This window comes from Ambystoma mexicanum, chromosome 11 (assembly GCF_040938575.1).
Source record: "Ambystoma mexicanum isolate Mex_15411 chromosome 11, UKY_AmexF1_1, whole genome shotgun sequence".
Lineage (NCBI taxonomy): Eukaryota > Metazoa > Chordata > Amphibia > Caudata > Ambystomatidae > Ambystoma > Ambystoma mexicanum.
The window spans coordinates 1,279,671,237-1,279,697,372 of NC_090934.1; the positions used below are offsets into that span (position 1 = coordinate 1,279,671,237).

The 26,136-nt window shown below is 42.8% G+C and overlaps 1 protein-coding gene across 2 annotated transcripts in view; it reads right to left on the reverse strand.

The window, feature by feature from the left end:
- The window catches only part of THSD4 (thrombospondin type 1 domain containing 4), a 1,773,455-nt gene that overhangs the window by 59,573 nt on the left and 1,687,746 nt on the right, over nucleotides 1-26,136 (reverse strand). For both annotated transcript variants that reach the window (XM_069624755.1, XM_069624756.1), the window contains one exon: nucleotides 23,080-23,253. In XM_069624755.1, coding sequence (XP_069480856.1) covers nucleotides 23,080-23,253 — 174 coding nt within the window. The remainder of the gene's footprint in view (nucleotides 1-23,079; nucleotides 23,254-26,136) is intronic.

Consider the following 26,136-nt stretch of genomic DNA (forward strand, 5'->3'; position numbering starts at 1 on the left):
GTTTTTATTCACCTGTGTGATCGTCTGAAGTAGTCTCTGCATATTGGTCATGGCATGCCTTCCTTTGACAAATCCAGTTTGGTTTGAGCGTATCAGTCTAGGTAATATTACCTCTAGTCTTTTCGCCAACCACTTTGCCAAGATCCTATTGTCCTTGTCCTTTTTTATCAGACAAATTGGTTGATACTTCGAAGGAGAAGTCTAATCCTTTTCATTTTTCAAAATTAACAAAATTGAAGCCTGACGAGTTGACGCTGGTAAGATCCCAATAGTCTTAGAGGCCTTATGCATGTCTCTTAGCAGTTCAAAAACTGAGTTAGGCATTATCCTATGCAGTTCCATGGGCAGGCCATCTGGCCCAGGGCATCTACCCGAGTTTAGGCTTGTTATCAATTTCCTCAGCACCTCCACTGAAAAATCCTCATCCAAAATTGCTCTATCAACAGCAGAGAGCCCTGAAAGTACCATGTTCTGTCCAAACCTTTGCAGGCCTCCTACAACACCAACATCCTCGGAATAGAGCTCCTTATAGAAATTATGGAACACCCTCAAAGTATGAGCACTTCATTCAAAAAAGCATATATTCAGCTCTTTCAGACATCCTTTTATTATACTCACATTTAATCCATCGTAACTCATTCTTCTTCCCATCATCTGGATTTTGCATCGCTCTTTTTCCAAAATCTTAATCTTAATTGCATTGTGTCTATTCTTCTTCCATCTGCTGGACAAACCAATCAGGAGGCTTCTCATAGAGCATTTGAAAGCCTCCCAAACCGTGCCTGGGTCCATGTCTCTGGTATAATTCTCTTCTATCAAATAATTTGCCTCTGAAAATGGTCTCTACAATTTCCTCCTCCTCCTGAATTTAAGTCTTTTACTTCCATAGTGAGAACCTGTGAGTAGTAAACTGGAGGGCGATAGTCAGCTGCACCGGCGCATGATCAGATACGTGGATGTTTTTAATTGCACCTCCCGTGTAGCTAGTAGTAGCCAAACCCTCTGTCAGGAACAGGTCGATGCACGGGTAGGTATTATGGACACTTGAAAAGGAGCTGTAATCCCTATCAGACGGGTGTTCGAATCACCAAGCATCAATCAGATTATGCTCTAAAATCAAATCCTGTAAGGCAACCGCTTGATTACTTTTCGACCTCAATATATTATTGTTATTTCTGTCCATTAAGGATCCATCAATTTATTGAAATCACCCCCCAGTACTATATTACCACAATCCTGGTCCTGCAATGCTTGTGCAACCATCCTGAAAAAGGAACCATAATCCACGGTTGTGGTGCAAATGTTACAAAATGTAAATTTTTCTCCCTGAAAGCACATTGAAAGCGATATCAATCTACCTTCCTTGACCTTCTGCTCTGAGAGCATCTGATCCACCAGATGTTTACAAATCAGTATTGTTGCACCCCTTGAGGGTGGGTTGAACAAGGAGCTGAATACCTGACCTACCCATCCTCTCTGTAATTTAGCAGTCTCATCAACTGAGGGACGAGTCTCCTGCAAGAAGGTCACATCAGCTTTTAGGCCCTTCAAGTGATTAAGAACTTGATTCTTCTTTAGTGGGCTATTGACCCCTTTCACGTTCCAGGTGAGAATACGCTTCTCACTACGAGAAGCAGACAGTGTTCCTGTTCCCGAGCAGGTCAAACTCTCAATAGGTACTATGTGAGAAAAGCACACAAAACAAAAAAAGAAAAGCTCCTCTCCCTGTTAGGATAACGTTGGACAATGGAAACAGCAACATCACAAAAAATAAACCTTTGCCCAGCCCCCTCCCTATTTAATGAACACTAGGATATATAAATAACCAACACCAAGCTCAACCCCATAAGACCGCAGTCAGCACCACGGGACCGATCAAACTACACCCCTCATTAACCAACTTTTACCCGATACAAACTCCCTCTTTTAAGCAGATCTCAGACATTTACTAAAAGCCATCAGTCCCCTGTTTGTGCATTTCTAGTGAGGGTCGACCGACTAAGCTCCTTAGCCTAGGAGCCAGACAAGAGGCAATATCAAGACACACAATAACATATACTGTCATAAACCTTTTAAGTATACTATGTTAACATTGAAGCTCCATGCCGCTCACATCATCCGATAATAGTGTAATCCTGCAAACAGCCGCATGTCTTCTCACCTCACTTCTCAGACATTCCAAGTAGGCGTTCAGTACATTGGTATACAGTCTTTATAATGAACATTTTATATAGAATGACTATATAACGAAAATGATATAAGGAAAAACATAACGAATATGTATCTGGGGGTGAGGTAAAGAGTTAAATCTTGTGGGGAAACGATTGGGTGGGTTTTTAGGGTTGGGAAGCAGGGTTTGAGGGGGACCTCCCAAAAAAGAAAAAAAAAAGTTCATTATGTGTTGTCGTTATATAATATTTGATATATGTGCATTCGTCATAAAATGATTTGTTATAAAGACATTCTCCTTTCAGACTGAATTATTTACAAAATTAGCGTTGCATCCTCAACCTTCTATCAAGCAATACTATCAACTGATAGCTAAAGGGAATAGCTACGCATCGTCTCGTCTAGCTCACCCCATCGTACCGAGACGTGGCGCTACGCACAGGACTTGCAAAGCTATCATACAGTTGCATATAATCTGATGCAAGCTCCCTCATACAATGGTTCCAATTCAGCAAATATAGTCAGATATTCAGTACTTCCCCCTTTCAGACTGCATTTTTATTAATTAATCTTGAACCGTGGTGTTGCTCTGGACAAGATTACGCATCATCGTTTTGAAGTCTTTCTGTGCCATTGCAGAAGGGAACCAGCCATATGTAAAGCAGACTTGGTCCTGCCATCAATGGGAGCAGAACAGCCCGAACTGCTAGGCCACGCCCCTACTGCACGGAAATGCAAGTGACCCCAGACATGTGTTGGCCTTCTGTAAAGGCAGACCAGCCTGGAAAACAACGAGAGTCATTGCCAGTGGTGAAGTTTGATTCATAACCTTCCAGTCATCAACCTTTCGTTTTGTATTTTTTCATCCCGAGTGGCACCGCTATGCCTAGACGTGGGTTCCAAGCCTGCTCTGCCTATTGCCCCAGCTACACCTCACTGATGATGCCAAACAAGGCCAAAATGTGTCTGGGTTGTTTGTGGTCTCGTGCAGCTTGAGTTGGACTGCCCCTCTTGCGGTGGAACCCATCTACATTTGTATATAGTTGTTCGCCTTTAGCAATACCGTGGCAGGCTGAAAGGACAATGGTCTGAAAGGTTGACCAGAGCAATTGCCAGTGGTTGCGTTTGATTCCCAGCCTTCGAAGTCCCTGACCTTCCCCTGACATTCCCCTGAGCTGAATTCTCTATCCAAACAGAAGCCTCACACTAACCTCATGATAATAATAACAACATGGTTCTCAATTTGCAACATCATACGGATGAAGTCGTGAGCTCTTATCAGACATGTGCACGCTACGTAAATCCAAGTTCATTTAAGTAATCATTTTAAAGACACACATGAAAGCATTGCAATACTTTGAGGTTATTTTTGCAGCATACTTTGTATTTTATTTGCATGTATTTGCAGCGCACATAACCCGTAGATATCTAGGCGCTAGTTTCATTGAATTGTGGAAGTGCAGCTCATTTCTAACGCACGCGGAAGCAGGATTCGAACCTGTGTTTGCTCAGCCTAGTCTAGTTTCCAAGACCCGCGCGTTGCCACGGGACTATCCTCCCGGCGCAGCGAGCGTGACTATGATGAACATATTCGTCACGCTTTCACAACACGAAGGACATTAGATAACAAATATATTTATAAAACGCGATGCTGTGTTTGATGGGCTGACATCTCACTGCGCCCAAAATGGAGGAAAACAATAAAAGGATCTATTCAAGCTGAGCACACGTCCTGCTCTCTGGATTGGCAGCTGGAGTGCAAATCGTCTGCCTACTGTATGGATTTATATCGAGAAAGATTTAGGTAATGAGGACATTAAAAAGGAATACGTATTAAACAAGCCTGCATGTGAAAGAATGAGGCATGCAGTGCATGTAACATGGGTGGGTGCTGAGGGGGTTATCATCGTTTCCAGATGCGGCTGCCAATCAAACTATTATATGAGCATTGGGGACTGTATCGTGGGGGGGCGGGGGCACATCTTAAACTACTCCGCAAGACTACTCGGCTAAGCTGTTCCCCTCTCTGTGCGGAGATGTAATGGGTGACTTTGCATGACTTCCTAGACCTCATGAAATAAATGCATGCGAAAGCCTGTATATATTAACATGTATGTTAACCCCAGGGGAGAAGGGAATTGGCCAAGATGGAAACACGTGACACTGACGGCTGTGTGCCCTCGGGGAGGTATTATAGAATGCCCATATGTTTGAATCAGTCATTTCTATAGCTGGGAAAGGAAGATAATGATTATAAGAGGGTTAAATATGAGATCCCGAAAAAGAGGGTGTGGTTTGCTCTGTTAGGCTCTTTTTTACACCATAAGGCTCCAAGAAAAGGTTGGTACCCTTAAGGATAGTTCAATGGTTTAAGCACCTGCGCAAGTACAGAAGTTTGAATCTGGGCAGAGTCGACCCCATCATTGGTCCAGGTGGATATAGAGTGAAGGCCCATAGAACACACCAAGTCACTCCTGTATATTTTGTTGTATATTATTCTTGTTGATCTATTTTTGCTATTTTTGCCATGTGATCTTGTAACAAAGTTTTGAGCTGTCGTATAAAATGCGCCGGTTACCCTTGGGTCTGGTGCGCAATATAAGTAATAAAACAAACAAACAAACAAAACAAACACAGCCGGTGCAAGGGTTATTATTGATCTCTTAGGCAGGGCGCTAGGGTCGTCCATCACTCTCTCGTCTAGCTTAGCATGTCTGATCCTAACCCAGGTATTCCTAGCATCCGGGTTAGTAGACTGACTATTGGCCCCTAGTGTCTAGTCTCTATCTTGCTGTGAAGGGGAACCAAAAAGTAACTGGTGTCTCTGTCTAATAACTAGCCATACGCAATCAATGAGAATATGCGTTCCAGACACTGTACCAGACTCAGTCGCCTTCCGCTCATCTCTGGAAGTTTCTCTCCCTGTCTCTGAATGCTATGCTCTGTTTTATCGCCTCTCCTACATCCAACGCCACCCTTCTTCCCCCTACGTCTTCCTCTTATGTCACTCCGATGTCTCTCACTCCTCCGACTACTACTTGCCTCTATCCTTCGATGTTCTCCCTCCCTCCGTCGACACTGCTGCTCCCTCCCCCACAAAACGTCTCCCTACTCCACACTACTACTCCCTCCTCTAAACAACTATTCTCTCCTCTAAACAAATAGTCCACCCCACCTTCTACTCAGTCACCCTCCTTTCACTCACACAATCATTTTCTGCTCTAACACTCACCCTCACCACACAGTACCACTAGTTCTCACGAACCAAACCTCACCTTTTCTTCAATTCACCTAACCACTCCCATGCACCATCCTTCCTACTGCTGGACTCTTGATCTGCCACCCCCTCCTCATCTGACCTCACCTGATGAAAGCCACCATTGCTGTTTCCTGTGTCCTTGTTTATCCTTCCCCTCCTTCTCCCATTGGATCACTGGCCCTGACCAATCTGGTCCTGCTTTCTCCACTCGGGAGGGGTTCCAAACACTGAGAAGTGAATACATAGAATATTACATCCATGCATTTTTTAAAAACATATTTTTTAAAAATCGGATTTTGTTTTATTGACAATATTGTGGTCCATGTAACAGTGATCCTCTTAAATATTTCTGCCTCTAGGCTGTTCATTAATTTGTATACTTGCATATTCCATAAACTCATAGGGCCTCATTAGGACTCAGGCGGTACGGGGTTTACGCCGGCGTAAACAGCGCCGACCCTTACCGCCTGAGTACGAGGTCCCTTAGCGCCATGGCGGATTTAACACCTGCTTTTAGCAGGTGTTAAAATCCATGGCGCTAAGGGACCATGGAGTTAATTACGACACCGTAATTTACGGTGGCGTAATTAACACCTTCCCCACTCCCTCTATGCCCTATGGGGCAAAAATGGGAATGGGGAAGGGTAAATGGGGATTGGGGATTTACCGCCCCGCCAAGGTCGGAATGGGGCGGTAAATCCGCCAACCACCATGGCGTAAACGTAGTTTACGCCATGGTGGTAAAGTCACGGCCCAGGCGGTAACTTACCGCCTGGGTCGTAATGAGGCCCATAGAGTATTCACACCCTGACATGTGTAACCTAATCCTACACTGCTGCTATTCCTGAAGACTGCCCCACCCCCACTAGTACGGAAACAGATAAGAAACAGAATGAACTCTGCAACCTACCGATTTCATGCTCCTCTTACAGGCACATTTTCTTCTAAAGATGGCTTTCCTGCTGATTTTTTGTCTTTTGAGACCTCCCTTGTTTTTCCATTTTTTGTGTGCTGGTTCTGTTAGTTTATTTAACTATCCTACGTGACTCCCTGTTACATCACAGCCCCTACGTCTCAGGAGGATAGCTCAGTGGCAACGAGCTGGTCTTGGAATCAAGACGACACAGAGCACCACATGTTCGATCCCCGGGTCTGAGCTTAGAAACCTCTGGGTATTAAGCGTGTTATAAATATCCTATTATATCATATCATACACGGCAACCCTAAACTGCCAATGATGGACTCTTTTAATTTGGACCTATTGCTTGCAGTCCCAGAAATGATAATCATGCCCTTTCCTTGGGAATTTCCGGGAAAGAATCCTGTTTACGTGAGCAAGAGACCCTTCCTCAATCCCTAACAGCGCTACACTGCCTATGCACATAGTGTTACTTGTCAATGCACAGTAAGGATGCAGACCACAGTACCTGGGTACCTCCGAAGTGCATGCGCCAGCACACCAGCAACGCCATCTTGCATTTTCCCTTCCTCCCCACTAACCTCACCCAGCCACTCCACTTCATTCACATCCGCAACAATGCAAATGGCAGCGGTGCGTGCTATAAATCCCAGTAACATAGCATAACGATAAGTGCAGTCTACAAGCAACGGGACGATCTATAAAGAAACTATGAGCACCGAGCGGTCTGACTAGCATGAAATTATTGAAATGGCATTGGACAAAAAAACTGCTCAGAAAGTGGATTGGGAACCCGAGGCCTGCACCCTGTCACTGCAATACAACTATATTGTCCTTCGGACACTCATACAGATAACTAAAGGGGATATTGGGTGGACGTTATCTAGAAGTGAGATAATTGTTCAGCTCCCCACGTTACAGAATCAGGGCATATACTGCAGTCAACTGAACCTGCCTTGAACCACACTGCAGGCATTGATCCAAGCATATCATGTTAATGTTTATTATAGATTCAGCTAAAGAGCCCTTCCCTTGCATTCTGCACATAGTCCAGGGATCTCCAGATATTTTGGACTACAACTCCCAATGGCCATTGCCTGGATTGTCAATGGTAGGGGTCACTGGAGTCAGATTTTAGAACAACAGCAGAGCCGTAGATTGCAGACTCCGGGTACATGGCCCGTTAAACATAAAACTTGGTATCACCTCTGAAGGGTGAAAGTCTGTCTTGGTATTGCCACTCCCAAGTCCTATTGCATAACCATGTGGGTTATCCATCTGGCTTTTCGATTATGTGCGTTTCCAGGGTTGAAATGATTCTGCGCTGGAGATTTAGAATGTGTCTTGTAGTTTGTGAGATACGCGCAGATTAAATGAGCGAAGAGTGCCAGGGATGATTTGTCTCAAACCTAACTGCAAATACTTTCTGCGCCAAGTTAAAGCGGAACTGGTTGGCCTGGATCCAGGCGTCTACATCCACGAAGCAGCCAAGAAGGATTTAATGATAGAATACATCGAAGAACGAGGGCCGAAAGATAAATCCTGGGGCAGTGTTTCCGTACATTTATCAGCTATTTAGCAATGGAATCCACAGCACTTCGAATATTTCAAGCTATTGATGAGCTAACTCAGACAATTCTAAAATATAATTGATAAGACTTCAGTTTTTGGTTGGATGGAGACTAATCGCCTAGGGAAGCGGATATATTTCAGAAGCAAATCAGATTTGATAGATCCTCTTTGGGAATGCAAGACGTGTTTGTGCAAGTCTCACTGCTTCCGATCTTCTGTCTTCATATTTGTACTGTACACGGTGCACATTGTGGATGGAGCAATCCGATTTGGTCATGCTTTGCAAAAGATCAGTGCACATTGATTGTTACATAAGTCATGGTGTGAAGAGGAGAGAGCGATGAGCAGTAGAAATGCACAGTTGAATGTTAGCTGTGCCACACTTAGATGGAATTCTTAACTTTAGCTTCTGTCGCGTCTAGATAGAAATGTGAATGTTAGAATGTGCCACACTTAGATGGAATTCTTAACTTTAGCTTCTGTCGCATCTAGATAGAAATGTGAATGTTAGAATGTGCCACACTTAGATGGAATTCTTAACTTTAGCTTCTGTCGCGTCTAGATAGAAATGTGAATGTTAGAATGTGCCACACTTAGATGGAATTCTTAACTTTAGCTTCTGTCGAGTCTAGATAGAAATGTGAATGTTAGAATGTGCCAAACTTAGATGGAATTCTTAACTTTAGCTTCTGTCGCGTCTAGATAGAAATGTGAATGTTAGAATGTGCCACACTTAGATGGAATTCTTAACTTTAGCTTCTGTCGCATCTAGATAGAAATGTGAATGTTAGAATGTGCCACACTTAGATGGAATTCTTAACTTTAGCTTCTGTCGCATCTAGATAGAAATGTGAATGTTAGAATGTGCCACACTTAGATGGAATTCTTAACTTTAGCTTCTGTCGCATCTAGATAGAAATGTGAATGTTAGAATGTGCCACACTTAGATGGAATTCTTAACTTTAGCTTCTGTCGCGTCTAGATAGAAATGTGAATGTTAGAATGTGCCACACTTAGATGGAATTCTTAACTTTAGCTTCTGTCGAGTCTAGATAGAAATGTGAATGTTAGAATGTGCCAAACTTAGATGGAATTCTTAACTTTAGCTTCTGTCGCGTCTAGATAGAAATGTGAATGTTAGAATGTGCCACACTTAGATGGAATTCTTAACTTTAGCTTCTGTCGCATCTAGATAGAAATGTGAATGTTAGAATGTGCCACACTTAGATGGAATTCTTAACTTTAGCTTCTGTCGCATCTAGATAGAAATGTGAATGTTAGAATGCGCCACACTTAGATGGAATTCTTAACTTTAGCTTACGTCACATCTAGACAGGATAATGAATGTTAGCATGCGCCACACTTGAATGAAACTGTGAATGATGACAAGTGCCACACTTGGATAGAATCGTGATCACTGGCCTGCCTCACATCTAGACAGAATATTGAAGATTAGCAAGGGCCACACACGGATGGAATAGTGAATGATAGCAGGCATCACACCTAGACACAATTGCAAGGACAGCAATGCCAACTAACCAATCCACTAACAATTTCATCCCTCAGCATACACCTCTCAAACTCTAACCAAACAGAACCACGAACGTAAAACACAGCAATCCGCACAAACTTCACTACACTGCAACAACAAAACAAACCACACATAGACTTGCACAACAGCACACAATGACTACCGACCATAAAACACCCCACGCCCAGCCAACGGAGCCACCGGGCTGAGGTTGCCAACAGCACATTTATTTATTTATTTATTTATTTATTTATTTATTTATTTATTTATTTATTTGTATAGCGCTAAAGCCTGAGGGCATCAGAGCGCTTCCGAAAAGACAGGACAACAGAAAATTAAGACGCAACAAGATATGGAGTGGCCAAAGTTACCTCATACTCGGTTAGTTCAACTACCAGGATTCATTTAAAAAGTAATGTTTTCAATTTTTTCCTGAAGAGGATGTAATTGGATTCGAGCTTCAATGAGGTGGGAAGCTTGTTCAATTTTTTGATACTTAAGGTCGGGAAGGCGTTGCCAAGGCCATGCTGCTTTTTCGTTTTTGGTGGTTTGCAATTGACCTGTGTTGGAGGATCTGAGCCGCCTATGTGGCTCGTACCACTTGAATTGTTTTTTGAGGTAGACCGGGGCTTTGCCATATAGGCAGCGATGAACCATGGTGAGAGACTTGAAGGAAAATCTCTCTTTCGTAGCCAACCAATGGAGAGCCTTCCTTTCTCCATCGTTCTGATGGCATTATTTTGGATTATTTGGCATTTTTTCACACATTTGCTGTTAGGTCCTAAGAGTAGGGAATTTCCATAATCTAATTTAGATAATATGGTAGCACTAGCGATGATCGTGCTGTTTTTTTTTATCTAACAGTGGTCTGATTTTTTTCAGAAGTATTTGCTGGTACTGGCAGTTTTTCTTTAGGTAGTCTGTGTGTGCTTCAGCGCCTAATGAAGCTTGAAGATACACTCCTAGGGTCTTCACTTTTTTCTGATGTTGGAATTTGGGTATTTTTGATAAAGAATGAAGAGTAAGATGGGCTCAATTTCTTTCTGGCCTGTGAGGAGCCGAATATCATAAACTCGGTCTTGGAGCCATTTAAGCACATCCAGTTTTCTTTCATCCAACACTCTATGGTGTTGTATAGGGATGAGAGTTTGTTACTGTCCATTTTGTAATCCCCACTGAGTTCAAACACTAGTTGGGTATCATCGGCAAAGTTGGTAAAACATATACCACTGCTCTCTTGCACTCTTCCAGCTTATTCCCACTAACTCACCCCCCCACCCCTTCACTCCTTTTCAGAGCCGCCAGAGCACCAGGGGGCCACTGCGGTGGTTAAAGTGCGTGGTACAAATATGCTTTAACATTAACAGTTCCGAACAACCACAAAGTCCAACGTTCACGGCATGGTGCGTCCACCGTTCATAGCATGGCACGTTCACTATTCACAGCATGGCGCCTCCACCATTCACAGCATGGCGCATCCACCGTTCACAGCATGGCACGTCCACCGTTCACAGCATGGCGCGTTAGAGAGGTATGATGATGCCAATTCTTGTTAATTAGTTAAGTTCAAACTGTCCAAGAGGACAATGTCTGATCATGTTTGGGACTCAGTTCAACATTGCGCAAGATGAGGCAAGTGGGTTTCATTTAGTAAGTGTCTACAAAAGTTGAATGCTTGAGGCTATATCTTAAATACCCTGAATGATGTGTCTTTTTGTTACTCTTGTGCAGAGGTCTGGTGTGTTTTAAGCATTGATATTTTATTAGATGGGATGTATTTGTATTTACTATGCATGTAATGAGTTGTATTTTTATGTAGCCAGTAAGATAACTCTTCAGGTTGAGCGCTCGCGTGTTATCTGCAGGTTACAAGTTTGAATCCCTGCAAGGTCAACTCAGCCTGTCATGCTTCTGTGGTCGATAAACGAGTACCAACTATGCTTGGGTGATATTGTATGGAAATATGTGAAGCGCTTTGGCGAAACATCTATATGAATGACACTGTGTTATCATTACGTATGTATTCATCTTCTTTGCTGTACATAAATTTCTGAATAAAGTTTGATAATGATGATGAGAGAAGACTATTCCTGAGGGTAGTCTGGTTATAACGTAGTCTGGTTATAGCATACATTCTTGAGAGAAGGGATTTGCATTGTTGAGGAGCAAGGATTCTGAAGAGATCTGATCCACCCAATAACATGCCAAGAATGGGTATTACAGGGTTACCGGTCCAATATGACAAACGTTAACTGGTCTCTACAGATACATGATCACCGTACGCCAAAAAGGGGTCCACTATACATTAATGTAGTGGACCCCTTTTTGGCGTACAGTGATTTAACCCTTACACAAACCAATGCATTTTCTTAATGTGTATGATTTTCAAGTTAAATATTGACAGATGAATTCAATTAATCAGACTGAGCAAGGGTTCAAGTTTCTATGTGCTGCCGTTTTCATTGGCGACAAGTACTTACATTGGTTGTTCGATATATGTACATGCCGGCATTAGTTGGAAAACCCCTACATTTTAAGACGGGACACAGGTTTTACCTGGATCTCCAGAACACAAGTGTGGCGCAAAAACGCTACTTTCATCTCAGAGTAATAAAGTGACTAACCTACCCACAAGCTTTCCCGTAGAGTCCCCAACTGGTGTTGCCCTTGTTGGTTCCAGAAACACCTAAGCTAACAATGTTTGGTCATTTATTTATTTCTCACTCTGCCTAGTTCAAGAGAATTTTTCACAGATCCAATAAAGCACAAATACATTTCAAATACAATAACATCAATGTCATTCCTTGTAAAACCATAATTAACATTTTAAATGCCTAAAATGAATAAGAGAAAATGTAGCTCTTATTGAAATACCTAAATTCAACATCTAAAACCTTTACGTCATAATCAATTCAACAATCTAAAAACCTGTGTTTTGGCCTCAAAGCAGTGAGGCCCGAGTTTAATCCATAGGACCAAAATTCCTCACTCTTGATTAAATAATGGACAAAAGAACCCAAATTGCACAAATATAGACTGCCTAACGTACCGACATTCGGTCATCGCGTGCGTAAATGTTTCAAGCACATGTGTTAGTTTACATATGATACAGTATGCTTTTTCTAGCGGGATCTTCAACTTAGCACCGATTACAGTCAGGACTGCTAGCTGGTCAATTTATTATGAACCACCTGCATCACAGGATGACAAGACCTCAACCTTGAGTGATTGGCATAATTCAGATGTCAAGCCAAGATGTCTACTTATTATTCCTCAAAGCTGTTTAAATTGGTAATCATCTCCACTCACACAACCAGTATTATCAACTTAGGGCCAACCAATGTGTTCCAATAACCATGCATTTAGTTTCACATAATGTCTGGTTCCATAGGGCATAGTGGTCGATTTGGTACAAAAAGGTTCACCAATCTTGTCCAGCACAGCAGATTTATTCAAATGCATTGCTTTCAAATAAAGGTCCCCTCTTCTTTTCAAAGCCCGGGAGCATAAAGATATAAGCCCAAATTCCACCCAAATTAATTCCACAGGGACTGATTTAGGGAGCTTTGATATATTCTTCGAGAATGTTCTCTCTAGAATGTTCAACCATCTCAAGTCCCTCAAGGCCAAGGCTTCTAGACCATACAGGACTGAGGGGCAAAAACTTTGTTGGTATAACATTAACTATACTTTGAGACTGTAACCAGCAGTTTGTTTCGTGAAATAGTTAAATAGGACGCCACTTTTCTATGTTTAGTCTAGATCATTTCAGTATATGCCAAAGTATTGCCAGTCTCAATGTCCAAATAGCTATAACTGTCAGCATACTCTACTATTCAAAATTCCTGACGCATTTAGGGTTTTGTTACCAGCCCGCTAGCAAACGACAGGACCCTCGCCTTGTCAAGGTTAAGCTGAAGGTCATTTTCAGTCGCATACTCACTCAGTTCTCTAAAACATCTTGACATGTCCATAAACGTGTGATCAAACAGTGGCAAGTCATCTGCACATGACGCACACACTATATGATCACGACCTGATCTGGGAGGGCAGTTGGCCACCACATGTAGTCTAGCATAGAGATCATCAAGATATATGTTAATTCTGCATTATACCTGTAAACTTTGTACGTATACATGTAAACTTTGTAATTATTGTTCTATTCTGTCCTGCTTATGTTGTAACTAAGTGATGCGCCCGGTTGCCCCTGGGGCTGGTGCGCTAAACAAATAAAATAAATACAAATACATACAAATACAAATACAAATGTGAAACAAGAGCGAGGCAAGCAGGCAACCCTGCTTTACCTCACTGTTTGCTGGGCACATCCAGTGAAATGGCCCTCACTACTTGCCCTTACTTGGACCTCATTATTAGTGTGTAACAATATCACGATCTGAAGTAGGTCTAGCGGACAACCCAACTTCTTCATCTTGTCACACCATATTCTACGATTGACTTTGTCAAAGGCAGCCCGGAAATCTACAAACATAACATTTAGCACCGGGCTGCCCTTGCCTTTTGCCTTAGTAATCAATCTGTCAATCAATCTTAAATTATGGCAGGTGGCCGAGCCAGATCTAAAACCTGTCTGAGACATAGCAAGTATTTGTTTTAACTCAACCCAGCGCTGTAGTTCTTCTATCACAAAGGAAGTTAAAAAGTTTCCTGTCACATCCAACACTGAAAGTAACATGTAATCCACAGGTAATGTGCAGGGGTCGTTTTGTAAACAGGATCCAATAAAGCTCGACAAAATGAAACCAGAAAAGTTTGTTCCTGAAAGACCTTGGTGAATAGTATAGCCAACAGCCTGGCCACAACATCCAGGTTGCTTTTCAGAGCAACGCTAGCTAGACTGTCCGGGCCAGGTGCCTGTGACTTTTTTAGGTTTACCAATTGCAGCCTGGATGCTTCTTTATACCCAAGGACCAGTACCCTTACCCGCAATAGGCACACTTTGTTCCTTTGAACCCAAATTTCCAAGAATTAACTTCTCCCAAGCATCTTTAATAATGGGATTGGTAACCAAATTCTCTTTCTTCCACTTTGCTGCCCCCAAGGTCTGTGTCTTAGAATCCCAAACGTGTGCTGCCACTGGGCATTCACACTTTGGTGTTTCCACCATTCTACCCATTCGCGGTATCTATTTTTGAATCTTTTAATTTGCACCGCCAGCCTGGTCTTCTCGAGATTTACTTTTTTAATGTCCCTGATCTCCTTTCTCATTAACACTTATCAACCCTTATTTTCCTATCATATAATTTTCCCTGTGCTTTCGACGATGAAACTAAGTGTCCAGAACAAATCCCAAATTTAGCAGTCCATTTTGGAAACCAATTTTCAATTTCATCCACTGTGCAATGTTCCAGTTAATCTGGATGCATAATTAATTAATATGTGCAACAAAACCGGCAATCTTTCTAAACATTTCCTAGTGACCATCTCACACGTCTACCTGCATTGTTCACTTCTACCTCACCCACTTTTGCATTCAACCAGCTGACTTTGTTGTAAGTGTCAATCTAGCATGCCTGCTATGTTGTTTAGTTCTTATCTCCAAACCCTTGACATATTGAATCAGCTCACCACCTGCATACAAATAGTCTAAAATAGCCTTGGCCTTCCCATTTCTCTAGGTAAATCAGGCTGGCTGCCCCCCCCTGTGTACGACTACTTAACATGAGCAGCTATCTGCGGTTTTATGGGGGGGGGGTAGGCTTTTTCTGAGACATTACAACACTGCTGATAAACACCACTGTATTTACATCTTGCATTTAAATCTCCTCCAGTAACCAATATTAGCAAGGTTTTCACATATGACATCCAAGTCGTAAACCATTTTTGAAAATGTTCTCCGATGGGTGCAAGTAAGGATTGTTGTGTTCGATGAATAGCAATGGAAACGAGATGACCTCCTGCAACGTGGCTCAAGAGGTTCAACAAATTCGAAGTTCCGAGAGTTCAAAACGTGTAACTGTTGAAGCAGTTGCAAAATATCTGAACAGTGCATTCTCTTATTCTCATATTCGGGAAGTATAGATGTGATAGTTAAAACCTTTTCATCCAATTCAGGATTCTTCTTTCTATTTAAGACCTCTTTAGTTCTTATAGGAAGTCCCTGGGAATACACCTCATGGCTCGAAGCTGTTGGAGTAAGCTTTCCCTCAGTCGCCATAACACAGCTGCCCTTCTCTGCAAGTGAATGATCCTCAAGGATACACTTCCTGATTTCCTGGGACTTCTTTGTCTTTAACCAAAACGCTTGTCAGGGTGCCTGCACCCTTGCTCAGTCTTTTTTTGCCTCTGGTTTTCTTTTTTACTCAATTTCTTGGACACTTTTGTTGACACAGAAATAATAGTTGAGTCCATCACATCAGTTGTTCTAACCAGCTTTGAATAATTGGATTTGTCTTCTCGCTCTCTCTGACGCTTTAGGCAGCATCACTGCTTGCGACACTGATATATTTCCGAGGAGTCCTTTGACTCACCGGCTTCCTTGCACACACCAGAAGCTCCTGGAGCAAGCACTGCAGGGTCGCCACTGCCTACCAGAGGCAGAGGAGGCACCTGCTCTCAAAATGAGCTATTATTAATGGCACCTGGGCCCTCAATCTTTTGAATTACAAATTCCTCAAGCCGCAGTACAGCGTCACTTTGTCATTTCAAATCTTCATAGATTCTGCCACAAAGTTTAAGTACGATTTTAAATGCGAACTGGAGCATTGCTAAGCTGGTGGTACCCAAAGTTTCCTCACTAATTGATCTAACACTTTCCGCATCAGCCGATCAAGGACAAGTGTGGTGTAGTAGATAAACATTGGGTGTTAGTCTGACACGCTTCCTTTTTGTGCGCCACTTCAGACATGGAACCCATTACAGGGACAACCAGGGTTGGATTTGTGGTTTTGATTGTGATGCCTTTATTGGAGGGAATAACATAGATCCAAGAGTGAATTATTGTCTATCTCTGACAAATTACTGCTGTTGGAGAATTCTAAAATAACCTCACCCACCAGATTTTCATGCTAGTGTCCTCTCTACCACAGTGTTGCCAACTCCAGGCAGAAAAAAGGCTATTTTTCCTCTGGGCACTTTACTTATTATTTATTTATTTTGCATTTTTAAAGCGCTCACACAGCCCGCAGGCATCGAGGCGGTGTTACAGGAATTGTTTGTTTTTTAGTTCATAATTGTTTTGTTTTTTTTGTCTTAGTTGCGTATTTATAACGCGCTTAAACACCCAGAGGCTTCTAAGCGCGGACCCGGGAGATCTAACCTGTGTTGCTCCGTGTCGTCTTGTTTCCAAAGCCCGCACGTTGCCGCTGAGCTATCCTCCCGGAAAAAATATCAGTAATCGGCTGGTTTAACTCCCCCTCCTTTCCAATGAGAGGGATTGCCTCTTGCCCTTCCATAATATTTTTCTGGGGGTTACTGCTGTTCCCATGATATGTGTTTTTCCTGAGATTGTATGACTTGCCTTTCCCTGTGGTTTTATGCAGCAAGATGGATTCTGGAGATATGCTTGATCTACTAGTCCACCGGCCCTCACACAGCAGTCCATCAATCTTACCTTATTGACCACTGTGGACTCGAGCTCATTCATGCTTTGCAGCGGAACTGCAAACTGTGAGACTGTGGCCACACTTCACAACGCACTTTACCGGCGTGCACGCTGATGTGCTGTATCAGCCGATTAAACTTCCCAGAAAGTAGCGTTGAGGCAGCCAGGAACAAACAATCTACGCACCATCACACCCCAGATCACGGAGCACACTTCACTTTGTAAAGGTTTATGTGCCAGAGAAAATAATGTCCAAGCGTAACTGTGCGACTGTGCCCACACTTGGCAACGCACGTTACCAACAGTGTCTATAGGGAGCTGCCCAAGCATAGTATGAGGAAAACTGCAGCGAATTCAGAACAAGCGTGCCCATGCTTAGACTAAAACCTCTTGAAAAGATCACACTTCGCCTGTACTTTTTAATATGCACCGGCACAGTGTAGACTAGAAAAATATATTCAAATATACATGTGCCAGTCATGAAGCATTCTATGTAATGTTACTTCATATTTGTAAAGTGCCTTAATGACACTGTTATGGCTTTGAAGCTCTGTAGGGCGAATAGCTCTTTGGCAGACCATATTCTGAACAGACATGAAATGAAAACTCATTACCCTGCAAGCAAATAGTATTTATAATTTAAAGTGACTGTTCAATTATTGGAAGAGAAGACTAGCCTGGGTACATTATAACAGCCGCAGTATGAAAAGTGTTCAGGTGCAGCATTGATTGGTAGGTCAGGGACTATATGACAGCTGGACCAACATTTGTGTGGGACTCACCAATCTTCTATGGGGTGCAGTGCTGAAGGTGGATCACATGCACATTTGCCAGATAATCAGGGGTAAACATATCAGGTTGCCAACCACTGGCTAGGCACAAAAAGTTACTCCTCACCACAATTCACTGCATGCACACACACACACCACCATTTCTTACTTTGTATGCAAGCTGCGGGTTTCTTAAGGAAACCCCCTCATCCCATATAAATGAACAGCACATGTGCGTTACCCAGCTCACTTAACAAGTGAATACCATACCTTTAAGCAATTTAGGAGCAGGGAAGTAGGGGTAGATGTGGTGAGAAATCTACCCGCAGCTGTTCCCTTTCACCCACTGTTGTTTAGAAAACCATCTGAACGTTCGTAAATGCAGTCTAGATCCAGCACACTCTTCCACTAAATGCCGTTACAGTCAATAGCGCTAAGAGGCCACCGAATGGCATACAGGCACATTATAAATTACCAATAAGATGACAACACAGCAGAGCTGCCTCAATGTGACACATCACAAGCACTGCCACCCGAGAAAGGTCACAGCTATAGACAGGAGGGGGGTACGTTTGACTTTTAAACTGTATCTTATGTTATTTGATATTTGTATAGCGGCTACTGCCATTATTATGGCTTCTAAACGTTGTGGTGGATGGAGGCCCTTTGGAAGACCATAGTCTGCAAACATGAAAATGCAAAGAGCTTTGAATGTGAATAGTAATTAGAAATTAGTGACTATTCTATTATATTTTGTTTGCATTCTGGTTCTTGTAATCCAAGTTTTATAAAGGGAAAAGTGGAACTACAAGCCCCAGAATGCAATGGAAAAAAACAGGACTGCATAAGCACCTACAGATTGGAATGGGTCATGTTGGCAATTATGCTGCGCTTAATAAATGGTATAATAGAGTATAATGAATGGTGAGCCTCGGGCACTGAACTCTACACTCGACTCTTTGTCTGATTGTAAGTGGAACTGCTGGGCTCAAAGTTTAAACCACACTTCTTACACTATCTGGCTTATTCACCTTGCCACTACATAATTTGATAAGTTAATGTTGGATGAATGTTTTTATAGCAGCCTTTATTCATACCATAGTTTCAGGTTTGCAAATAAAAAAGAAATAGTTAACCTTTTTAACATTTCTAATGTTAATATATTGTTATTACTGAAGTTGCAGTTAAATAAAACTACACGTTACTTCACAGACTAAATACAAAACAGACTGAGAGTGAAGCTGCGAGGCACCTGGATGAAGGTAACTGCACTTACTAATATATTTGTCATCATAGATTAATACATGGAAAGACGGTCTCAAGTCCAAGATGTTTCCCTAGTCAAATCAGCAGAATTGTAGGTGTGGTTTATAGAGCTATTACACACTAATCCCACACAAACACTTCCGTCAAACAGCTGGCTGACAGAGCATTACGTAATTCTGATTGGGCCACTGCATCTCAGAGTTGTTCCACGATTGGTGCAAGGCTATTGTACATTACATCCATCCTTTAGCAAAGGCAGGGCCTCCATTGAGGGAGATCAAGGGCAACAGGGTGAGTTTTATTACATGTATCTACTCTTTATGGGCATAGGCCCAATGTTGTGATGGGCGTGCAAACAAGCAGAAATTGTGCCGGGTGTACCCAAGGATCTAACCTGGGCTGGCCTGCAAGGGTAGTCTGGGAGATTGCCTTCCAGCCTGCAGGAGAGTGGTCTATCTGAATGGACCACCGTTTTGTGTGTGTGTCCTGTCAAGCTACGCAGCCGGCTTACCCCACCTGCACGGAAATGCAAGAGGTATGACAAGGTATCAGTGGCGGCTAGTGTAAATGTATGCTCCTAATATGCAGGAGTGACTGAGCGCAGCGTGGGAACCTGATCCAAACAAGAGGGGCTTGGGGGTTCTCCCCAATAATGGGTTTAAATAGTGCATTTTACAGGACGTTCTGTGACAAATTGGGTTAAAAGCCACACAGTTTACAATCAGTTTTGTATGGAAGCACCAACGGAGCACATGACCATTTTGCAACACAATTTCATGATGCCTTTGTGACGACATAAGCCCTTATATAAAACATGTTAATTTCGGCACTGAATGGTCATGCATATTGCACCAATATATGACTAATATATGCCATAATACAAATCTTACCAGCAGTAAAAAAATAGCTATGCCACAGAAAGAAATTATATCCAAACTGGCTATACCATGATAGGCCTGTGTACCACACAATCACACTTATGTTTGCTTTAACCATAGATGCAAAGTACAAAAAAGCCATGACACATAAAAAATACATGGCTGGACTGCAGAGACCAAGGTAAGCCCTGCTAGCCATGTAATAACATTCATCATGTTTGCTGCTTTACTTTTGATGGCAAGTAAAAAATGCCATGCCACATACGTAGACTGCCATTATTTGTGCTAGTCTGCATATACTTGCTTAATGCGACATGGCATATTTTAATTGGCATCAAGGCTAAAGAATATATTCAATGGAAGCCAGTCTAGCCAGGTTCTAACACTTATGATTGCTTTATCAAGGGTAAAACAAAGATAAGCAACTCAGCATCTGGCCAGACGAGCCAGGTAATAACACTTATTATACTTTTGCTTTAACCTTGATACACAGTACCGTGCATCAAGAGTGAAGCAAATTATAAGTTAAGTGTTATCATGCAGCTAGATTGGCCTACATTTACTTGGCATCAAGGGCGAAGCAAAAAACAATGCCATGCCCCCAAAAACACCCAGCACTAAATGTATGGGTCTCGCTATGCAGGATGCTAAATTTAGGGACGGGAGCTAACACACACATGCAAACACAAACAGCACTTTCATACATGCATTTACACATCATTCATACAACTGCTTGCATGCACACATTCGTAACAACAAAAATAACAACATAAATACGCAAACACACACATTACAAAAAAAACACACACGTACCTGCATGCACACTGAATATGCGACCACGCAGCCAAGGGGAGGACTGGATGGCCCTCACTTCCTCTCTGGAACGTAGTTCACGTTGCTAGCACAATAATGGGAGCTTGGGGTGGGGGCGGGGCAGACTTATGATGCCCCACCCACTCCCATTATTCTGTGAAGCATTAGTCGCACATCCAAATGGGAACAAAATGTGCAGCCAGGGACGCACCTCTGCTAAGAGGCAGACAGTAGAGTCCCCCATGCAAATAAAGCACACAGTGACTGTGCAGCCTGACACTCAGGCGGGGTGGTGGCCTGCCGCTCTGGTGGGGGGCTATGCCCCTCACCTATAGTGGCAGGCTGCCACTGAAGATTTTAACAGTTTCCCTTTAAGATGGATCTGTATGAGTAGTTGCGATGGCTTTCGATTTTGCCACAGAGCACTCTGACATCATCTGTGCACTTCCATTTTGTGTGTGTGTGTGTGTGTGCAGGGATGTTATAAGTATGAGACTCTTAGACCCATTCAAAAGTGTGAGTGGTGGTGGGAAAACAAAATCGCCAACCATATTATTATATACCCTTGGTTGCTGCTTCCCTGCCCTCGTTTTAATGGTGCCGTATTGTGACCCTGTCAGGGTGTATTGTGAGGAATTGGTTTGTGTGTAGGCAGTGTGTATGTTTCCTTACTCTGAAGCTACTGTGTATCACACCGTTTCTCACTGATGAGGGTAGGGGCAATGACTTGGTGGGGTAACTTCAGAACCTACCGCATAAAACCTGTATGTGGCCCCAGGCCCTGGTATTTATTATTTTTTTTTTTTACATTTGTAGAGCACACTGCAGCCCATAGACATCAAGGCGCTATTACATGAAGGTGTATGCAAGCAAGATTGTGTATACATAGAGAGCATAGCTACTTAGTTACAGAGATAGAAAACGGGCTAGTTACATATGATGATCGTCTACCTGACGAGATCATGGCAGGAGGGTTTAGACAAACAGCCTCGTTTTTAAGGCTTTGCGGAAGGCTAAGTGAGAGTCAATCCCCCTGAGGTGTGTGGGTAGGGCGTTCCAGTGTGAAGCTGCTAGAGCTGGGCAGCTCGAACCACCAGCACGTACTCTGCAGGTTTTGGGTGTAGAAATCTGGTTGGTGTAGGCAGATCGAGAGGTGCTGGCAGAGGTGGGTTGTGAAATCCTCTGGGCACGGTAGGGGGGAGCAAGGTCGTGGAGGCATTTATGGGTGAGGGAGGTATGCCAGCTTTGTGAGGCTGCAAAATCCCCTCCATGCCATTGTATGGAATAAGATATCTGAGTTTGCCAAGCCTCAAAAGTATTCTTAAACATGTTGATGATAATTGTGTGTTCCTTCACCATCTTCTCACCTCCCAAACTCCATTCCCTGTGTCCAGATTAGGACTTTTACAAATCAGGTTTCTACTTCCTCTTGAATGAAATTCTAAGAGAGGGCAGTAGAATTTGTACCAATCTTCTTACCCTAAACCTAATATAGTTTATTTTGTCACTGAAGTCATTTAATCCTGAAACTTTAACTATGGAGGCATTTTAACTTATGAAAAGAGAAATGTACTTTACAATATTATGCATGGACTTTTGACTTTGAAAGGATATCAGAAATTCCTTCTCTATATGGTTGATCTGCATAAATTCCCTCTAAGCACAATACATAGAATTCGCCATTTTCCTAAAATGACACACTAAGTGGTGAACAGATTAAAACACGCAACGCATGTTCCCCTTGATATTTCAGTGCCAGCGAAACAAACCAAGACTTCTCTTTTAGATTTCCAAATGTGCTTCCTACAAAATCTTCAATGAACACCAGCAAATAGGAAAAATTGAGAGCAGGAAAGTTGTGACTATGTTTCGAACGCAATGACATCAATATTTAACATTCTGGATGCAAAAGGCAATTGTCTACAAAGGCTTTTTTATTAATTAAACTATAATCTGAAATGCCGAATTGTAGGTAGACAATATTGCTAATTGCCATTGAAGCACAATTCCTTTATACTTAATTTCATCGATTCCTTATGTGAATAAATGCCCACCCTTTTTGTTGTGGGTTTATACAGCAGCCAAACATATCAGAGCTGAAATAATTGGACTTGGTAGGATGTAAATGCAATGTTACTAAACATGTATCTCAGTAGTCGGACACATTCAGCCATACAGATGTTTGGGACTATGACTTCCATGATCCCTTACCATTGACTTTGCTGGCTAGGAATGAAGGGAGTTGTAGGCCAAAACATCTGGAGGGCTGCAGATTGCTCTCCACTAATTTATCCAGTTTTTTTTGTGCAGCGCTTTGTATACAATTCAAACTCTTTACCTGATTCCAGCTCCCGGCAAACCATTCCACTTTGCCTTGACATGGTCCATTGTCGCACGCCATTGTTCCTGATGGCCTGTTGGTGCCACAACCATCCAGTGGCAAACTGCTTATATGATTGGTCATGCAGACAACGGTGCGTGTTCGAACTCCTTCGCCACATTCTGCGGAACACTGCAATAGACACAGGCAAAACATGAGCTTTCTGAAATTCTGTACATGGAAATTAACGTCAAACAAACTGTTTTCCAAATGTTTCTGTTGTTGTATGAGTAAACGTGGGTGTCAGTGCTAGAAAACATCACTTTTCTCATCTGGTGCCTCCCCACAATCAAGATTGCGCCACCATGGGGAGGGCCTTTGGTGGCTGGAAAATGAGGACGGTACACAGTATGTTATCGTCTGCATTTCCTGCCACCTGATTGGCAGTGCAGCCTTCCCTCAGTGTGAATTACCCTAGCGATGGCAGGGATTTGCACTCATGTAAACAGTGAGTGGGTCAAGGTGTACTGAATCTATTTTGAGCAGAACCACCCAGATTCCAGTGCCCACCAGACATCAATATGGAGATGCTTCAGAAATGGAAGCATGAGTTCACACCAGATGACATGATCTGATAGGTTATTTATAACACGCTTAATACCCAGAGGTTTCTAAGTGCTGACCCAGGGATCAAACCTGTTTTGCTCTGTGTCGTCTTGCTTCCAAGGCGAGCACGTTGCCCTGGATCTATCCTCTCGAGATAATGGCTCACAAGCCATTCTATTTGAAGGTGAAAATTAGGTATTTGCAATGGGTGATTACATTAGCCAATGGTATAGCTGCTGGGATGTGTCTAACTACACTATGCAGGTTTACTTATGTAATCATCTTCAAGTCCCATTTGATAATGCAATGGGATCCTGATTCCAAACCTAGTGTATTGCTCCACCTTATGAGATCAAACGATGTAGGTTCCTCTGTGATGAACGCCAAGGTGTCCTTTCCAAAATGGTGGATTATTTAAAGAAAGTTTACAAAAGCAAAAAAGTTCAGAGCAGCTCATTTCCTTGTGACGAACGATAATCAGCAAAGTAGGGAAGAACAGAGCTCTCTACGTAAATTGGTATTATTGGGGTAAACGGGATATAGTCTCAGGCCATAAAAGGGCTAAGAAAAGGGTGCAGAAACTATCTACCAAGGACTGTGTATTGCAGACTTAAATATTGAAAGTTGTTGTCTAGCAATGCGCCTGCATTTAGTGATGAGTTGGCAAATGCTTCTGGAACTCAGTTGGCTGCGCTCCCAAGCAGAATGTGTAGACAGGGTCCATTAAACTGGATGTGAAGGTCATCCAATCAGCCTTACTTATAGCAGATGTAAGGGAAGTTAGAGAGAACCGAGAATGGGTGGGGCCTATCACAATTCTCTTTCAGTGTCACACTTAGCCTTGAATCTCACCTGTTTATCTTTTGAAGTCTTGGTCTGGGGTTTTTCTTTCTTCCGGACGACTCGGGTCTTGTAAAAACACAAGCGAGTGTCCTCAGTCGCCAGGCCGCAGGTAGGAATCCGGCCGTAGTTAAGTGTGCGTTCAGAACTCCAGGAAGGATCAGGTAAGAAGTCCCGGGAGGAAGGAAGCCAGGAAGGAACCAGAACTTGTACCGATAGCAGGTAGGGAACGAGTAGACAACGGCCCGGTAGGGGACCCTGGAAGGAGGAGCGCGAGGGAATTTCAAGTGGGAGGCGTGGATGGGACTTGTAAACTATCTGGAAGGATAGAATGCGCTAACAAGGCTATAGCACGAAAAAGAGGGAAAGTATATCAACCACTTGCCGATAGTTTGGAAAGGTAGCATTGAGACGCGCAGAGCATCGACGGCGTGTCTATTTTCAAGGAGATGGTGAATCCTTGGAAGCACTAAAGCGGTTGCTCTGCACTGGCGTTGGCCATGTTGGAATTACCCTTGAAGGAACATTGCAATGTTTTATGGACTACATAGTCCAGAAAGGGCTGAAACAACGAATCATGACATTCAGATATGCAGGCAGAAATAATTCTGAGGGCATGTTCCTTATACTTATTTTATGTGAAGGTAAAGAGAAAGGCATAGGTCAAAATGAAGTGTTGTAATTTGCAAGGGGCCAGGGTTCTCACTGTCTCTATGGATTTGGACAGGTCGGCTTCACTAAGAGAAGATGTGCCGGTCTCTCCATTTCTGATGATGTTATCAATAGGTGAATAAAAGCCTACGATTGGACAATTGGCAAGCGTTGATATTTTAATGATAACTAGGAGGCAGCATGGGGGTGGGAAAAGATGTTTTTAGCTCAGGCATAATGGCTAAAGAAGATGCCTTTTAAGCTCTCTATTGGTGGCTAGGGAGCTACATATCATAGGCTCCCATTTGATGGCTAGGGAGCTACATATTATACGCTCCCTAATAGTGGGCAGGGAGCTACATATTTTAAGCTCTGTATTGCTGGCTGGGGAGCTACATATTATAATCTCCCTATTGGTGGCTATTTTAAGCTCCCTATTGCTGGCTAGGGAGCTGCATATTATAAGCTGCCTATTGCTGGCTAGGGAGCTACATGTTATAAGCTCCCTATTGGTGGCTAGGGAGCTACATATTATAAGCTTCCTATTGCTAGCTACATATTATAAACTAGGGAGCTACACATTTTAAGGTCCCTATTGCTGGCTAGGGAGCTACATATTATAAGCTCCCTATTGCTGGCTAGGGAGCTACATATTATAAGATCCCTATTGGTGACTACGGAGCTACATATTAAAAGTTCCCATTTGGTGGCCATGGAGCTACACATTATAAAATCCCTATTGGGGGCTAGTGAGCTACATATTATAACCTTCCTATTGGTGGCCATGGAGCTACTTATTATAAGCTCCCTATTGGTGGCTAGGGAGATACATATTTTAAGCTCCCTATTGCTGGCTAGGGAGCTACATATTATAAGATCCCTATTGCTGGCTAGGGAGCTACATGTTATAAGCTACCTATTAGTGGCTAGGAAGCTACACATTATAAGATCCCTATTGGTGGCTAGTGAGCTACATAT